Genomic DNA, 14,819 nt, shown 5'->3' with positions numbered 1-14,819 from the left:
GCGTAACTTGCAGGTTCTTGGCAGGCGTACAAACCTCTTTCTTTCACCTAAATCCTGGTGGTTATTTCTCTGTTGGCTGCTCTTCGACTTGGTGTACCCCAGGGCTGGTTCTATTTATAGTAAGCTTCGGGGGTCTGCATTGATTGTACATGTTACTATCTTTAGAAGCAAAACGGCGACGCGTGTGGGGGTGTGCCTGGGGAGGAGATCACGTAGTTTTCAGGCCATATAATGATACGAGCTCGAAAAAAACACCGCTACAAGCCCTATGTGGCTGTTTTTGCCGCCTGAGCTATGTCTAATTGCCTCACTACAGATGTTCCCCAGCTAGCGTCACTAACGGGAGATGGGAGCAACCAGGGGGTGCTCTGGAATACCTCCTAGGGAGAATCCTGCCAAGAGCCTTTTTTTGGGGGGTGGGAAGGAGCACATATGCTGTTTACTTCCACAGGTGACCCAGGCTGACTTTTCGGGGTGACTTTAACTGTCAGTGTATACGTGTTTGAGTGGGAGAAAGGCACCGAAAAGCGCTCAAAAGCGGTTGTTTGTTTCAGAAAAAGACATGGGTCGATTCACTGCACTAGTATTAGCTTGTCTGGGTGAGTCAGCTACTCTCTCGGTCCACTACTCCAGCCTATCGTGCTGGGTCGCGCCAGGAAGTAATTTTTTTAACCTTCCAATATCCTGTGAGAGCCGTGCATGGAGGACGCATGGTGACGTTGGGAGAGGGTGGTCCAGGGTTTTCAGTTTGCAACTGCCTTGCTATTAATAGCACTTCCTTCTGACATATTTACGTGCCAAACCACACGAGACGACAGCGACGGAAAACACAAGCCATCACCGTTAAAGGATTCTGCTCGACACAAACACATCACCATGGGACGTCGCAAGATTGTTATTCAACCGCTGGAAGACGAACGCAACCGTTCAGTGTGAGTATTCTGGCATAGCCCGCGACATCAAGACACGCAAGAGGAGAAACAGATACACAAGTGGAGAAAACAGGCACTTGATTAAGACATGTAACAGCGTTATTTCCATCGAGCGTGCTTGTCCACCACCTCCTTCTTCTCTGCACTATTCTTTCCTCGCCACCTACTTGTAGGACACAACTAACTCAGAACATTTCTCAAACGAAGAGCGGGACTGTTCAAAAAGGCCCACGAGCTGTCTGTGCTTTGCCAGGTAGATATTGCCGTGATTGTCTTTGGCGCCAACCAGAAGCTGTATGAGTTCTCGTCAACAGACACAAACCAGCTCATTCAAAGATACCAAAAGTCCATTCCCTACGAAAAGAAGACGCCTGAGGACTACAATGGTAAAAAGCGGGCGGGCGGCCACAGAGCCACGGGAAGCGTCACGAGCATCAAGAGCGAGCCCACCGATGAGGACGACGAAGAGGAGGAGGAGGATTCTAACAACGGAACACAAAACGCCACCCCTCAGATGCCCCCCAACGTCACGCCACGGATGGCCCAGAGCGTGACTCCGCAGATGCCTCAAAACGTGACACCTCAGCAGCAGCTGACTCCCCAGCAGCAGGCTCAGCAGTCTCAGCAAGCCCAGCAGGTTCAACAGGCTCAGCAGCAGCAAATGCCTCATCCCCACCACCCCGAGCAGCAGCGTTACTATGACTACATGAGCATGGGACAGATGGGCCAGCATCCCCACCAGCAGCAGATTTTACAGCAACAGATGATGCAGCAACAACAGCACCATCATCAATTGCAGCAACAGGCACAACATGCTCAGCAGCACCAGCAGCATCAGCATCAACAGCATCAGAACCACCAACAGCAACAGCATCACAAGAGCCAATTCACCCCCATTTCGCAGGAAATGAGCTCGTTGGCGGGCCACCTGTTGGACATTCGGCGTGGAACTAACGACATGCCGCCTAGTTCTATCCCCGCAACCGCTGGAGGAAACCCTATGGGCCAGGGCGTGGCCGGGGCAGGGAGCGGATACATTCCAGGATCCGAGGGCTCGTCACGGGTCTCGTCTCGACAGAACTCGGTAACCAGGCCAAAACTCAAGGTTCAGATTCCGGGCGAGAAACGAGGCAGCACGGGAGGCAACTCTGGACCTGGAGGTCAAGGCTCCACAGCAGGACAGGCAGGGAACTCCAGATCCACATCCGGGGAAGGCACACCGATAGATGGGTCCAAGGACGAAAACACCTCACACGCCGCGCTGCTTTTACCACCACCCTCTCCCTCCTCGTACATTAATAACTCGGGAGTGGGCCCTGGAAACCCCTTTGCGAAACCCACGCTTCTGAATGGAGAACAAACGCCGTTGTCGGCAGCGTTACCATCGCGGTACATTAACGACCTGTTGCCCAGTCCGTCAAATTTCTACGGCACAGAGTGGAACTTCAACCCCGGGTCTGCAGGGGGCTCTTCCTTTTCTGCGGGAGGCTCGTTGATACCCACCAGTGCCTGCAAAGATAAGAAGCGGGTGGATAACAGCGATAGTAAGTTGGACCCTAAGAAGCAGAGGTTGGGGTGAGATGATGACATGACATGATGCGATGCGATTCGACGATGATGATTGATTATGATGATGATTAACTTGTTCCACGGACACAATGTGGCAATTTTTGGTATATAATAAACCCAGTTTGGGTACTAACACTCCTTGTACAATACATTCTAATAGTTTTGATGGGGAATTGTAGAACAGAGAGGCAGCAGTATGGTACGAGTACGCAGATGATCTGTCGTGAATCATGTTCGACGGCTTGGTTTACTCACTAGGCATGGAACACCCAGCTGCTTACTGTTAGCACTTCTGTACGCCTTATCAATGCACCTTGATGCGGAACCCTACCAGGACTAGTAGGTTACAAGTACTCATACGATACATATGAGCAGTGTGGTAAGGGCGCAGGAGAATGTTGGAACGAGTGTCTAGTGGTTCTAGTTTTTTTATTGAGCCTTACATGGCGTTCAGGTGCATTGTACTCCATTTAGAGGATGGCAGATGTGTACGTCTGGTCGCCATGTCTACGTTGTGAGCGTGTTGGTGAGTTACCAACTGAGGATGTTCTCTCTCCTAGAATACTTGTACTTGTACTTCTAATACGAATGATTCAAGTTTTAGATGTTGGTGTATGTATACAACTTCTCTCTTCTGATGAAATGAGGTATTCGTGTCAATGTCCAAGGTTGTGTTAAGTGAGAAGGGCAGCCAAGTTGTAGCCATACTGTAATGTGTAAGATACTGCGAGGAAACATATTCATATAGTGCTGTGTTGTAGAGGTAGACAGCTCACGGACTGGGTATTTCAATCCTAGCCACGGGTCCACATACTCTGATGGTGCCTATGTTTCATTCTGAGAACGCTGTCTTCGCGTTTCAGTACAGCAGTATGTACAGGTAGATGTCTCTCAAGACGATGACTTGAAAGTAGAACACTGAGTAGCACAGTATGCAGTATGCTGCTTGAGTGCAGATGAGAACGACAAAATCTGCCGGAGTGAATCCTAGTACCGGTACTTGGGTGTGAATCTACTTGAACAGATCTGTGTACTACTTGTAGAATTGTACTCGTACTTCTGTTCATGATACAAGCCATGCCTCTCTGTCTTATCATGGCCTCACGCACTCACTCTCACCTTGTACATTGTCTGTCATACAACAGCAGCAGCCCCTATTCACCTCACCTCACAACACGGCTAAACCTCACTTTGCAGTTGACACTCGGGTCTTTGAACATCTCTGCTGCACTGAACCTGACCGACATAGATGCAGGAGTCGATTCAGCGGGTCCCTACGGGAGATCTCGAGATGAGATGTGACCGAAGACGTATTTTCATGGAATATACAGAAAATCGTCATTTGGTACAACCCGAGTAATCGTACTATTACTTACCCCCCACAACTACAGTACCCTGCTTTATCCCTTTCTCACCATCTACGAACACGGCCAGTTGGATTACAATACTTTCACCTTTTGTTCAAGAGTACTTGTACCAATAAAATTTATTAAAGTTAAGGTGTATCGGTTTCGTATTCAAGATATCTTCTAAAAAAAACCCACAAAGACCATGTTAAAGGTCAATACGCCTCCAGATTAGGCATTAAAGTCTCGATTCCATCTCAAATATTCAGAGTCGGTTTTTAAACAATGGAAACCGGCCCCAGACAACCCCCCATCGTTCTGGTCACGTGCTCACAGTTCCCTCTATTAGGTTTGGTTGGGACTTTGGTCTGTTTTGAGCCCCTTTGGTCACGTGCATAACCCTAAGAACCCTAGATTTGTGACTCGCTTTTTTACGCTTTCGACTCTGCTCCCACCTGTAATCTTGACATTTTCACTTCGTTTCTCTACAGCGTTCGACAATAGCAAAATGAAGGTGAGTGACGGTGGATATTGGTGTGACTAAGGCGACACGGGAGAACGACAGAGACGGTATTGAGGGGAGAAATTACCAAGTCCCGTTTGTCGAATTATGTTGGATCACATTTGGATCATATCTCTGACAAATTTCTAACACCAGCTTAACATCGCATACCCCGCTCAGGGCACCCAGAAGTGCATTGATATTGAGGACGAGCACCGAGTCCGAGGCTTCTACGAGAAGCGAATGGGCCAGGAGGTTGAGGCTGACTTCCTCGGTGACGAGTTCAAGGGCTACGTGCTCAAGATTACCGGTGGTAACGACAAGCAGGGTTTCCCCATGAAGCAGGGAGTCATGCACCCCACCCGAGTCCGACTTCTGCTGTCCAAGGACTCTTCCTGTTACAGATCTCGACGAGCCGGTGAGCGAAAGCGAAAGTCCGTCCGAGGATGCATTGTCTCTTCCGACCTGTCTGTTCTGTCTGTCGTTATCGTCAAGCAGGGCGATGCCGACATTGAGGGCCTGACCACCGAGACTGTTCCCCGACGACTCGGCCCCAAGCGAGCCAACAACATCCGAAAGCTGTTTGCTCTCTCCAAGGAGGATGATGTCCGACAGTACGTTATCCGACGTGAGGTGACCACCAAGTCCGGAAAGACCTACACCAAGGCCCCCAAGATCCAGCGACTCATCACTCCCCGACGACTCGCCCACAAGGCCCAGCTCCGAGAGAAGAAGGTCAAGGCCATCCAGGCCTCCAAGGATGCTGCCGCTGAGTACGCCCAGCTGCTCGCCAAGCGAGTTGCCGAGAAGAAGTCTGAGAAGGCCGAGGAGAAGAAGCGACGAGCCTCTTCTCTCCGAACTCAGTCTGTCCAGGCTTAAACGGTTGTTTATAAAAGAAAAAGATGTATTATTTCATGCCCAGAACAGCGAGCGCAGTGTAGTTCGATCGTAGAAGAATAAGAGCGAGGCCAGTGCCCTGGACTTATCCATCGCGTATCGGTAGATAATTACAAGCGCATCACGCGAATCGGTCTGGACCTCGTAGCATTATTATTTTTTTGCATAACTACGAGTGAAATTCAGAATAGTACTGAACTGTTCGTACCGATACTGGTGCTATACCTTGGTAAAGGAAGGTATTACTGACGATTTTCAGACGAGTCACGACGGTGAGTCACGGGGCTCAGTCTGTACTTGCACTGGTTTGTACTGTAGTTCGGTGGAGTGCCCAGAGTCCGAGTACGATGCATACCATGGGAAATCTCCTTGGACTGTAGAGTAGAGAAGAGTCACTCACGAAGTGGTCATGAACTTTTATTCGCCTTTCAGCGCTACAGTACAAGTACAAGCATTTGAGTATCAAGGATTACTCTACTTGTAGATCTCCTTCACAGTAGGTGGATTATGTCTCTGGGCATGTGTTCAGAATAGACAAGTTATAAACATAAATGTCTTGCAAACGCTGCTGTATAAGAGCAGATCCTGAAAGCAGATCCATTTGCTGAGACACTGAAGAAGTATAGGGATACCTGTGACAGGACATAAGGCTTTTCTCTGTAGAACAAACTAAGGCTACGTCTCGGACAAGATGTCTCTCACATCCTCTAGTGTAGGACAAGAGTTATTCAGAGGATATTCTTGCCTTGAGAATAGGAATCTGCCAATTGGCCATGAGTTGGTTTGTCAGGGCCGATTTGGTACCTTTCCTGGGAATCCGTGGATCTCTTCGTTTGTTTGTTCGACTATTGTACATACTGTGGTCCTGGGTTGGACTTGCAGTTCTTTATTCATTTCTCACGAGATCCATCAGTGAATTTCATCTGAGATACTGCGAGAGATTCCGACTATAGTGACGATCTGGGATGAATTACAGTAAATGAAGAGCCATTTCGAAGATTTTTGGCATTTCAAAAAGATGAAATATTGTCTGTTAAATCTTTTTCACTGCATGGCCGCTTTCACAGTTGACATTATACCATATGTGGAATAATCCCTGGGATAATGCATGTTCCGTTTTAATCGAACGAATTGCACCGTGTGTCACAGATGAAGTACGGAGTCAACCCAGTTGCAGTAGATTTCTGACGTGAGCAATGGGACTGTCCTACTGAACTACTACTTGACATCACGTGATATCACTAGTACAAGCTGTAGTGGACACTAGAATCCAGTGTCGGTGTCTTTAGACCACATCGCAAACGCTCATCTAGCAAGTGCCGTCGTGACACTTGATAGGACCGTTCTGCTTCTCTCTCTAGTACCACGCCTCCATTTCGTCTTAGTCATAGCCTACAGGTATTTGTATTGTCTTCTCTACAGTATCTCCAAGCCTCGCACTGTTGTCTACACCACTGCCTGTTCGGCAAACAGTTGGGCCTGGCACAGTCTCGTAGATATCCATGCTCAAGAACAAGTTTATCGTCAAGACAAAGAACCAGTTAGTCAAGAAACAGGAGCTATGTAGGCGTTTGGTGTCCTGGACGCCAACAGCCCTCAACGTGTTGTAATGCTAAGCTCATTCGGCTATAGAGAACACCAGTGGCTGTGCGTAATCCGTCAGGTGATACTCACCAACTCCTCAAGTTTCTTCTTGTGGTCTCAATGTTCCCTATCTGCTTACTCCTTTCCTTCATCACTTTTCATGGCTCATCATTTGTTACATCAAGTATACCATATACACAGCATTGTTAATAATTACTTTTCGGCGACCGCTTCAGGCTGGACAGAAGGTTCACGGGTGGGTCGTCTTTCGGCCTTGGTATGCTCGTGGCCAACGTCATCGCCACTACTGCTACTGGTTATTGCAGGAGCTTCAATGTCTTCAGGCTTGGGAATATCATCCTCTCCAGCAACCCACCGTTTCAACACAGGAACCAGAAACTGGGCTACCAGAATCTGTTCGCCCTGGTAGAGAGTCAGGGGAATGGACACCTTTCCAATCACCGGTGACTGTGATCCATACTGAGCTGAAATCATAGGCGCCCCCAGAGCGACAGTCTTGGCAGCTCCACACAACATGATGGCACAGGTGTCTTTTCTGCTGAAATGGAACGGTCGTGCCATTCTGTAGAACCACTTGTAGAACTTGCCAGAGTTCTCCGTCGGCTTAGGCAGATGGTTGACCGGCAACCGAGCTGCTCCTAGGCAGAGCAAAGTGAACAGGAGGTAAATACCCACGTTGAAGAAACAAACCATCACCATGGTCGTATAATGGACTTCTTCAAAGGCCTTGTCGTAAAACGCAGTGGAAAATGTACTCCAGATGAGAAGCAGCAGCATCAGGGTGCCCACCTTGGCCAAATATAAGTGAGTGACCGCCCACTTAGTTTGCTTTGGGAATACGTTCTGAACCACCTGTCCGACAAACAGAGGCACGAATAAACTGAGACCGACCTGTTTCATGACCTTGGCGTACAATTCTCGAATACTCATGTGGTTTGCCGGGTTTCCGTAGGCAAATCCAGTATGTTTGGAAAGGTACAGCTGAATGAGTCCCGGCGAGATAAAAGAGCCGAGAAGATTTCCTACTGTGACCTCCAGCAGAGCGAGGGACTCGTTTCCATTACACATTCGGGTCATCAACACATTGGAAGCAACTGTAGTGGGGGTGGTGCCGGCGATAATCATTCCAACCAGAACCCACGGGTCCATGTTTTTGTTTCCGGACTTGTGGATGGCCACGACAAAACCAAACATGACCGCGGGTGTGATCACAAACGATAGGCCTTGGGTGATCAGGTGAGCGCGCCAGTGCTTGGCTTGCTTGGCCATGACTTTTGTGGGCATGGATAGTCCCGAAATAAGGAAGATAATCGCGACTGCACAGTATGAGAAGGCGATATCGGCTCTTAGCACTCCGTGGGATCGTGCAACATTGGGAAACAGGTACGCCAGCAAAATGACCACTCCCATGCCGATAATGAACCAGTTTTTGATAGCAAACAGGACCAGGAACTTGACCGTGTGGCCGGTCTTGTACACTGCTCCCGGCTTGCTACCGACGATGTCTTCGACCATAGTCATGGTGAAAGTCGAGTGTCGTTGCTTGTTTTGTGGGGGAAAGAAGATGAACGTCTCTTATGAGCGGCTGTGAGTGTCATTAAGAATCTTTGAAACTCACCTCCAAAACTCTGAGTCAACCGTTGGTTAGCGGTGGCCTTCTGATCTCGAACTCTGAGATTAACTCCGACTAACATGCATGAGGTATTTCTTGGCGCAGTATTTATGCCTGGCTGATGCGGGTGCTCAAGGTGGAGGGATTAACACAACTAAAGGAAGCAACTCTTCAAGTAATTAGAAGGGATGTGTGAGATGTGACCATGTGCCTGATTCACTAGATGCACGCGACTGGACACAAAACAAGTCAGCTCACATGGAGCCGCCAAAATACACAGAAAAACGTTGGGTTTCCCGTATCCCGACTTCAAGACAGACTCGTGATGTATAAGTCACCCCCACAAGAGCTACGGTATCTCCGCTTCGGCATGACCTAAACCCTCCACACTGTAAACGCATCGCGGATCGTTAGCTAGGACAAAGGTAACATACTTGCAATGCGAGATGTGGATCGTTAACGAGAGTTGCAAGGGATGGTTACTTTTAGCTACAAGTAGCTACAGTACTTTTGGAAGTGGTATACAACACCTATTCCCAGTTGTATTGTTTTTCTTTTCTTGTAATAAGACACGCTAAGTATTGGATAGCTACAGCACAATTCAGCAGTTGTTGAGTTACAATCAACAACATAAACCACTGTCAGTCACTCGTATCCAACCCCTCCAAGGCATCACCCTGTGTGAGTCCCTCATCTAGCCAGGCTGCTCATCACCTGTACTCCGCTAGCACCATCCCTAGACCCTTTTTCTTCAGCAGAACTAAAGCTGAATAAGTATATGAAAGTCAATCACTCATTGGGCTTATCCTCCTATCTGTTCATATTGTGAGTAGGGCCTCTTGGATGCAGTTGTGTTTGGATGGTGAATCTGTCATGGCTGTCTTCTGTGTACTTGAAGTTATAGAAAAGTGCCAGTGTCATCGGGTACAAGTCGCAGGTGAGAGTGAGGGTTCTGTAGCGATCTACAAGTAGTAAAGAGCTACTGTAGATATTTTGAGTATCCCCATGTTGGATTCATAACGGGACCACGGTTTGTTACTACTTGTAGTTGTAGCAATGACATTAAATTGAGCTATCTACGATACTCGTGTGGGTTAGTTTCCTTGACTTAGCCTCACTGGCACTCAAGTTGGCTGAATCCAGAATTGGGTGCCTAACTGGATTTGGGGGTGATTTTGGGCTGAAATGATGCTTCCTGACATGATCCATGTTGTGAGATCCACTCCTCTAGAGGCTCCTGCGGCACTCGCACAGTAGTAGTTCAGCCAATGCACAACATCTCTAGTCAAGCTTAACAGCGGGCTCGGGAACGGCAGGGATGGCGTCTCTCATCTCCCGTTGGTAGTTGACCAGCAGCTGGTACAGGTCGCTGAGGTACGCAAATTGCAGGCCCGAAAGGTCTCTGATGAACACAAACGGCAGGAAGAAGGTGTCTCTGAGAAACTCTCCAGAACGGTTGCCAAGTTTCTGGATGAACGCCCATGTGAGCGAGGCTACCGACTGGATGAGCGAGGTGGTAAGGCGAATTCGACGAGAGGACATGTTGTGTTTGTAGGTGGTGTAGATGTGGAATAGGGGTGTATGGCAGGAGTGTTGTGGCACAGATAAGGTGATGGATACGCGTTTCTTGAAAGATTATAAACTACCGGTACTTGTGGCTACGGATAGTGGAATCCGCACAAAGAGACTATTGTACTTGTATTTGACAGTGGCAACCGGTACTCTCTGACTGTATTTGCATTGCGGTCAAAATCAAAACATAAATTCGTAAATAGGATGTGCTCTACAAACTTGAATCGCACCATGGGCAATATCTACAAGCGTAGTGCGCTTACACAAGCAACCACCAGCCGGCGGCAATCATCATGACACCGACAATGACGGTGATGATGGCGGCACCAGCTCGGTCTCCTCCTCCAATATTGAGAGGATGAGCCTCATCCTCTCCAAAGGGATGGAATCCCAAAGCTCCGGCACTACCGTTACCCTTTGAGGTACCACCAGTGATATCTGTGAGAGGTCCGCTGGACTTGAGCACCTGGGTGTTCTGAATCACCTCCATGGCACTCAGCTGTTCTCCTAGTCCAATGTAGTCGTTGGAGTACTGGCCGGTGAGCCAGTTGAGCGAGCATGTGTGTCCGTCTCGGCCTCCACTGCAGGTTCGGGCGGCGGCGTAGGCAGAGGCCTCCAGGTACCACATGATGTCGGATGCAAGAGTGGGCACCATCTGGGCGGTCTGTCCGAGCAGCGAGGAGAAGATACCCTTGAAGGTTCGCTGATCGGAGTTGCAGGTGATGGTCTTCTGCTGGCAGGCAATCTCGACCATAATGTTCTTCTGCGGTCCGCCAAAGAAGAGGTTGGGCCCCTTGGTGGAGTTCCACAGCCCGTTGGCTCGGTCCAGCCACTTACCGTGGTTGGGGTCCGTGTGATTTCGCAGCACCGTGGCGTTGTAGAGAGCAGCTGCTCCAGACAGGTAAATACCGGCGTTGTAGGTCCACAGGTAGGGAGATCGGTCGGAACAGTTTGGCAAGTGGATACCGTCGTAAACTCGGCCGTTGTCGACAATCTCAATCTGCGTGGACCAGTCCCAGATTCGCTCGGCCCACTCGAGATAGGTCACATTTCCGGTGTATCGGTAGAGACGGGCTCCGAGGTTGAACAGTGCTCCGTTGGCAATGGCGTTCTTGTAGTCATAACCAGAGTTCCACTGGAAAATCTGCCAGTGCAGACCTCCGTAGCAGCTCTGGGTGTCCCATCGGGCAGCCATGGTGTTGAAGGCACCCTGGGCTACGTACAGCCATCCGTACTCATCTCCAGGCTCGGGGAAGTTCTTCTCGGCAGCTGTCATCATGGTCATGGCCCACACTCCCTGGTCATCGTTACCTTCGGAGGAAGAAAAGTTGGAGACCATGAGGTCGTATTTCTCGCCTCGCTGGTGCTTCATGGCTGCCCAGGTGAGGTTGTTGTAGGTGTCGTTTCCAGTAATGTGCCAGTAGTCGATGAAGGCGTTCCATGCTGCGCCGGCGTGCCACCAGTAGTAAGGAGCGACAAACATGCCCACGGTTCCTCCGGGTCGAGTTCCATCGTAGTAGTCCATGAGGCCTCCAGCCACCAAAGCGAGTGCTTCATGGACCGTGTCTGGTTTACTGAGATCCATAAAGGAGAGATCTGCTCGGGCGGTGCCCAGCAGGAACGCCAGAGCGCTCAAAATTGCGGGTATCAGACCAAACCGCATTTTGAATGTGTGTATGTGTGGAAAGTAGAGGGAGAGGGAGACGTTGGCTGGGCCGATATCTGACGGCAGGAACGTAGTATCGCTTGTGTATAAACTTTTTACTTGGCGTGTGGTGAAAATGATATGTAAACGCTGTTCCTATGCGTGTAGAGGAGGGGCAAGAAATGGGGGCTTATTTAAAGGGGCTTTGGGGCTTTGAAAATGTTCCCAATACTCTTGAGTCGCCATTATGAGCCGTTTTGGTCGACGCTGTCACCCTCTCCTAGCCCCCTACAAACACCCATCCCGATAATTAACTCCAGTAGCTGGGCTATAATGTTGCGCTTAACCTACAAATGATGCCAGACTAACGCGTTCAACTCATGGAGGAGATGGGCTATGCACCTAAAACAAGTGCGAGTACGAATACTGTGGTGAAGTGTATAGGGAGTCACGTGACTGAGCGAACCAGCGGCCATCTTTCCCCTGTGTTTCCTGTGACTGTCTGTCATACGACATTTCTACCACTTGTAAGACTCAGTCAGACACCATTCTTGGTGCTCACTCACGCGGATGAACTTGTTGCCTTGACAGGCTATTTTCGGACACTGGCAAAAATAGGGTTCCGCGTTTGGGTAGGGTAATTTCGCCTTCGAACTGAGCCACGGGAGAGGAGAATGCAGGGATGGGCGATGAGCATGGGCAGTGACGACGATGCCGGTACTTGTAGAATTTTTGGACGAATTACAGCAGTAGAAGACTGGGTCACCGTTTGGCTAAATGGCTCCTATAACTCTCGTGGCCCACATATATCCAAGCGGCTGTACTTGCTTAGCTTGTCTATAACTGCTTACTGTAGCTACTTGTATGTACTTGTTCTATAGTTGCGCTGAGAATTAGTCAGTGTCTACTTAGCCTACCGTTAGTCCATTGTTACTTGCAGGGTGTACGAGGTGTACTTTTTCGGCATGTCTATGACGATGATGGGGCAGGTTTGGTGACATACGGGTACATACTGTACTCATATCGAACTCGCACAAGTCATGATAATCACTCACGGCCCATTCTAAGACACCGTTTGGGATCGACAACTCCGAATGCACCATACCTCTCTCCATCGTCCACGTACCATACAGTCGCCCTCCCTGTCCGTCAGGCTTGGCAAAGGGGCTGTGGCAGGAATGGACTAATGAAAGATGGTGGAGGGTTGGAATGGGTGTCTTTATATACTTGCACGTCGGATGCTGACCTTTGCTCGTATAACCCGTTTTTACGGGTAGATACAGCTTCAACAAGGGGCTCTCGATAAGGTTGATTGTGGGGTGATGCGATTCCTTATAAATTATCGTGACTTGAAGTCTTGGATAAGGGACACGAAGCGATGCGAAAGTTCTTGGGTGTACAGAGGACGTGATGTAGGGGTGTCGGATGTGTGTTTGAGCAGCTTGCTGTAGCGTTGTACTTTCGACTGTCGACAATGACCTCGTCAAGTGACTCTCTCCAATGTTGCAGTTTATAGTACATTCAGTACGAGTATGAGTGTATACGATACTGTAGTCCGTACCACGTGAGAATTCAGACAATGGTCTACAACAAGTGATACTCGTGTGTATCGTACCATCGTAGACATGCACTGACCGGCACACAGGCACATTCAACAATCACTTGTATGCACCAGACTTCGTGGGCTCTGCGCCAGGTTGGCTACGTTGCATTTTCGGTGAGGTTTCAGCACTGTCTTGGGCGTGGTGCAGCATTTTAGATGGAGTGATGATACTCGGAACAGAACGACATAGGAAGTACCGTTGTACTTTATACCGTGGTGAAAGGCGCCCCATGGCACTGGGGACGGAACCTGCCGATTACGCGAGTATTTACACTTGTACAAGTACTTGTATATTGCAAATCGTCACTACACTCATTAAATGGCCATCATATGCCAATACTGGTACTCGTACATTGTAGTACAGTTTAACCAGTCCCAAAATCCTACAGTCCAAACTCACACAAAAGAAGACTGGGCGTGGAGAAAATATATATAGGTCGGCCTATAACCAGTCCCGACTTGTCTTCCCCCAGGCCACTTGTAGCTCCGCAACCACAAAACACCATGCTCGCTAAAGTGCACCCACCAAAGACCTCAACCTAATCAGAATGTGCTGGCGCATTCCCTCTCAACGGCCCGAATCGGCAGAGTACCCTTACCCTGATAAAAACCCACCAACCCTTTGTTTGATTTTTGGCGTGCTTGTGATCAGAACATATTCTGCTATACTTGGAACTCTTGGAACCGTTCTCCAAGTATAACCGTTCCCATCACAGCATCACCCTAGGGAGCACTAGTCGACCGCCAATACCCGCCAGATCACCAGCAGCCCCTTCCTGACTGGGTTTTATTATTGGACAAGCCACGGCACTGACAACAGCGTGGTAACAAGAGACAAACACAGCAGCCCTAGTTGCACAAACGGCCCTTCGGAAACACGCGACCGCCACATTGACAATGTCACGGCAACCGAGACTGCTGTCGTCCTCAGAACGAGCGCGACTGGAGGAGTTCCAGGAGGCAATTCACTACTCTACACGATACAGTGACGACACATTCGAATACCGACACGTTATGCTGCCCAAGAACATGCTCAAGGCAATCCCCAGAGACTACTTCAATTCCGAAACGGGCACGCTGAGAATCCTGCTGGAGGAGGAATGGCGAGGTCTGGGCATCACCCAGAGTCTGGGATGGGAGCATTACGAAACACACGCACCCGAGCCCCACATTCTGTTATTCAAGCGAAACAAATAAAAGGGCTGTTTCTGCGACATCTCTGGCGGCCCTAACACACGATCGTGCAAACTCGGCGGGCCTTCGCATCATTTTCCCGACAGTTTCGATCGAAAACAAGCGCCACCAACCTACGACAGAGATTTAAGTGATATATAGGTTTTATTTGATGATGGTAAAGGAACTGACGACAGTACAGAGCCAGCATGGACTTGCGATGCTGCGATTGAAGGGGTTGTGGAGGGAACATTGGCTAATTGAAACATCCCTCGTTTAGATCGGCTTAGATACCTGTAAAGGCCACACAACCTACACCGAGAAGGACCAATACCAATGGCAGTTCCCACAATCAACCGGGCC

At 49.2% G+C, this 14,819-nt stretch overlaps 5 protein-coding genes across 5 annotated transcripts; 3 read left to right on the top strand and 2 right to left on the bottom strand.

Moving 5' to 3' along the window:
• Window positions 1-876: 876 nt before the first annotated feature.
• Window positions 877-2,511, top strand: YALI1_F25035g (uncharacterized protein; the record flags this gene model as incomplete). Its single annotated transcript, XM_505594.2, has 2 exons — window positions 877-932; window positions 1,122-2,511. 2 exons carry the CDS (start codon window positions 877-879, stop codon window positions 2,509-2,511), a joined length of 1,446 nt encoding a protein of 481 aa, XP_505594.1.
• Window positions 2,512-4,355: 1,844 nt separating this feature from the next.
• On the top strand, window positions 4,356-5,228 carry YALI1_F25001g (40S ribosomal protein eS6; the record flags this gene model as incomplete). The annotated part of the gene is made up of 2 exons (XM_505593.3): window positions 4,356-4,361; window positions 4,506-5,228. The coding sequence occupies 2 exons, from the start codon at window positions 4,356-4,358 to the stop codon at window positions 5,226-5,228; spliced, it is 729 nt and encodes a 242-aa protein (XP_505593.1).
• A 1,815-nt stretch (window positions 5,229-7,043) lies between these two features.
• On the bottom strand, window positions 7,044-8,372 carry YALI1_F24963g (uncharacterized protein; the record flags this gene model as incomplete). Its single annotated transcript, XM_505592.3, has 1 exon — window positions 7,044-8,372. The coding sequence occupies one exon, from the start codon at window positions 8,370-8,372 to the stop codon at window positions 7,044-7,046; it is 1,329 nt and encodes a 442-aa protein (XP_505592.2).
• Window positions 8,373-10,294: 1,922 nt separating this feature from the next.
• On the bottom strand, window positions 10,295-11,698 carry YALI1_F24929g (uncharacterized protein; the record flags this gene model as incomplete). The annotated part of the gene is made up of 1 exon (XM_505591.3): window positions 10,295-11,698. The coding sequence occupies one exon, from the start codon at window positions 11,696-11,698 to the stop codon at window positions 10,295-10,297; it is 1,404 nt and encodes a 467-aa protein (XP_505591.2).
• A 2,482-nt stretch (window positions 11,699-14,180) lies between these two features.
• Window positions 14,181-14,480, top strand: YALI1_F24905g (uncharacterized protein; the record flags this gene model as incomplete). Its single annotated transcript, XM_505590.3, has 1 exon — window positions 14,181-14,480. One exon carries the CDS (start codon window positions 14,181-14,183, stop codon window positions 14,478-14,480), a length of 300 nt encoding a protein of 99 aa, XP_505590.1.
• Between the last annotated feature and the right edge of the window lie 339 nt (window positions 14,481-14,819).

Source organism: Yarrowia lipolytica, chromosome 1F (genome assembly GCF_001761485.1).
Source record: "Yarrowia lipolytica chromosome 1F, complete sequence".
Classification (NCBI taxonomy): domain Eukaryota; kingdom Fungi; phylum Ascomycota; class Dipodascomycetes; order Dipodascales; genus Yarrowia; species Yarrowia lipolytica.
The sequence above is the reverse complement of the archived record's forward strand: the minus strand, read 5'-3'. Positions and strand labels throughout refer to the sequence as shown.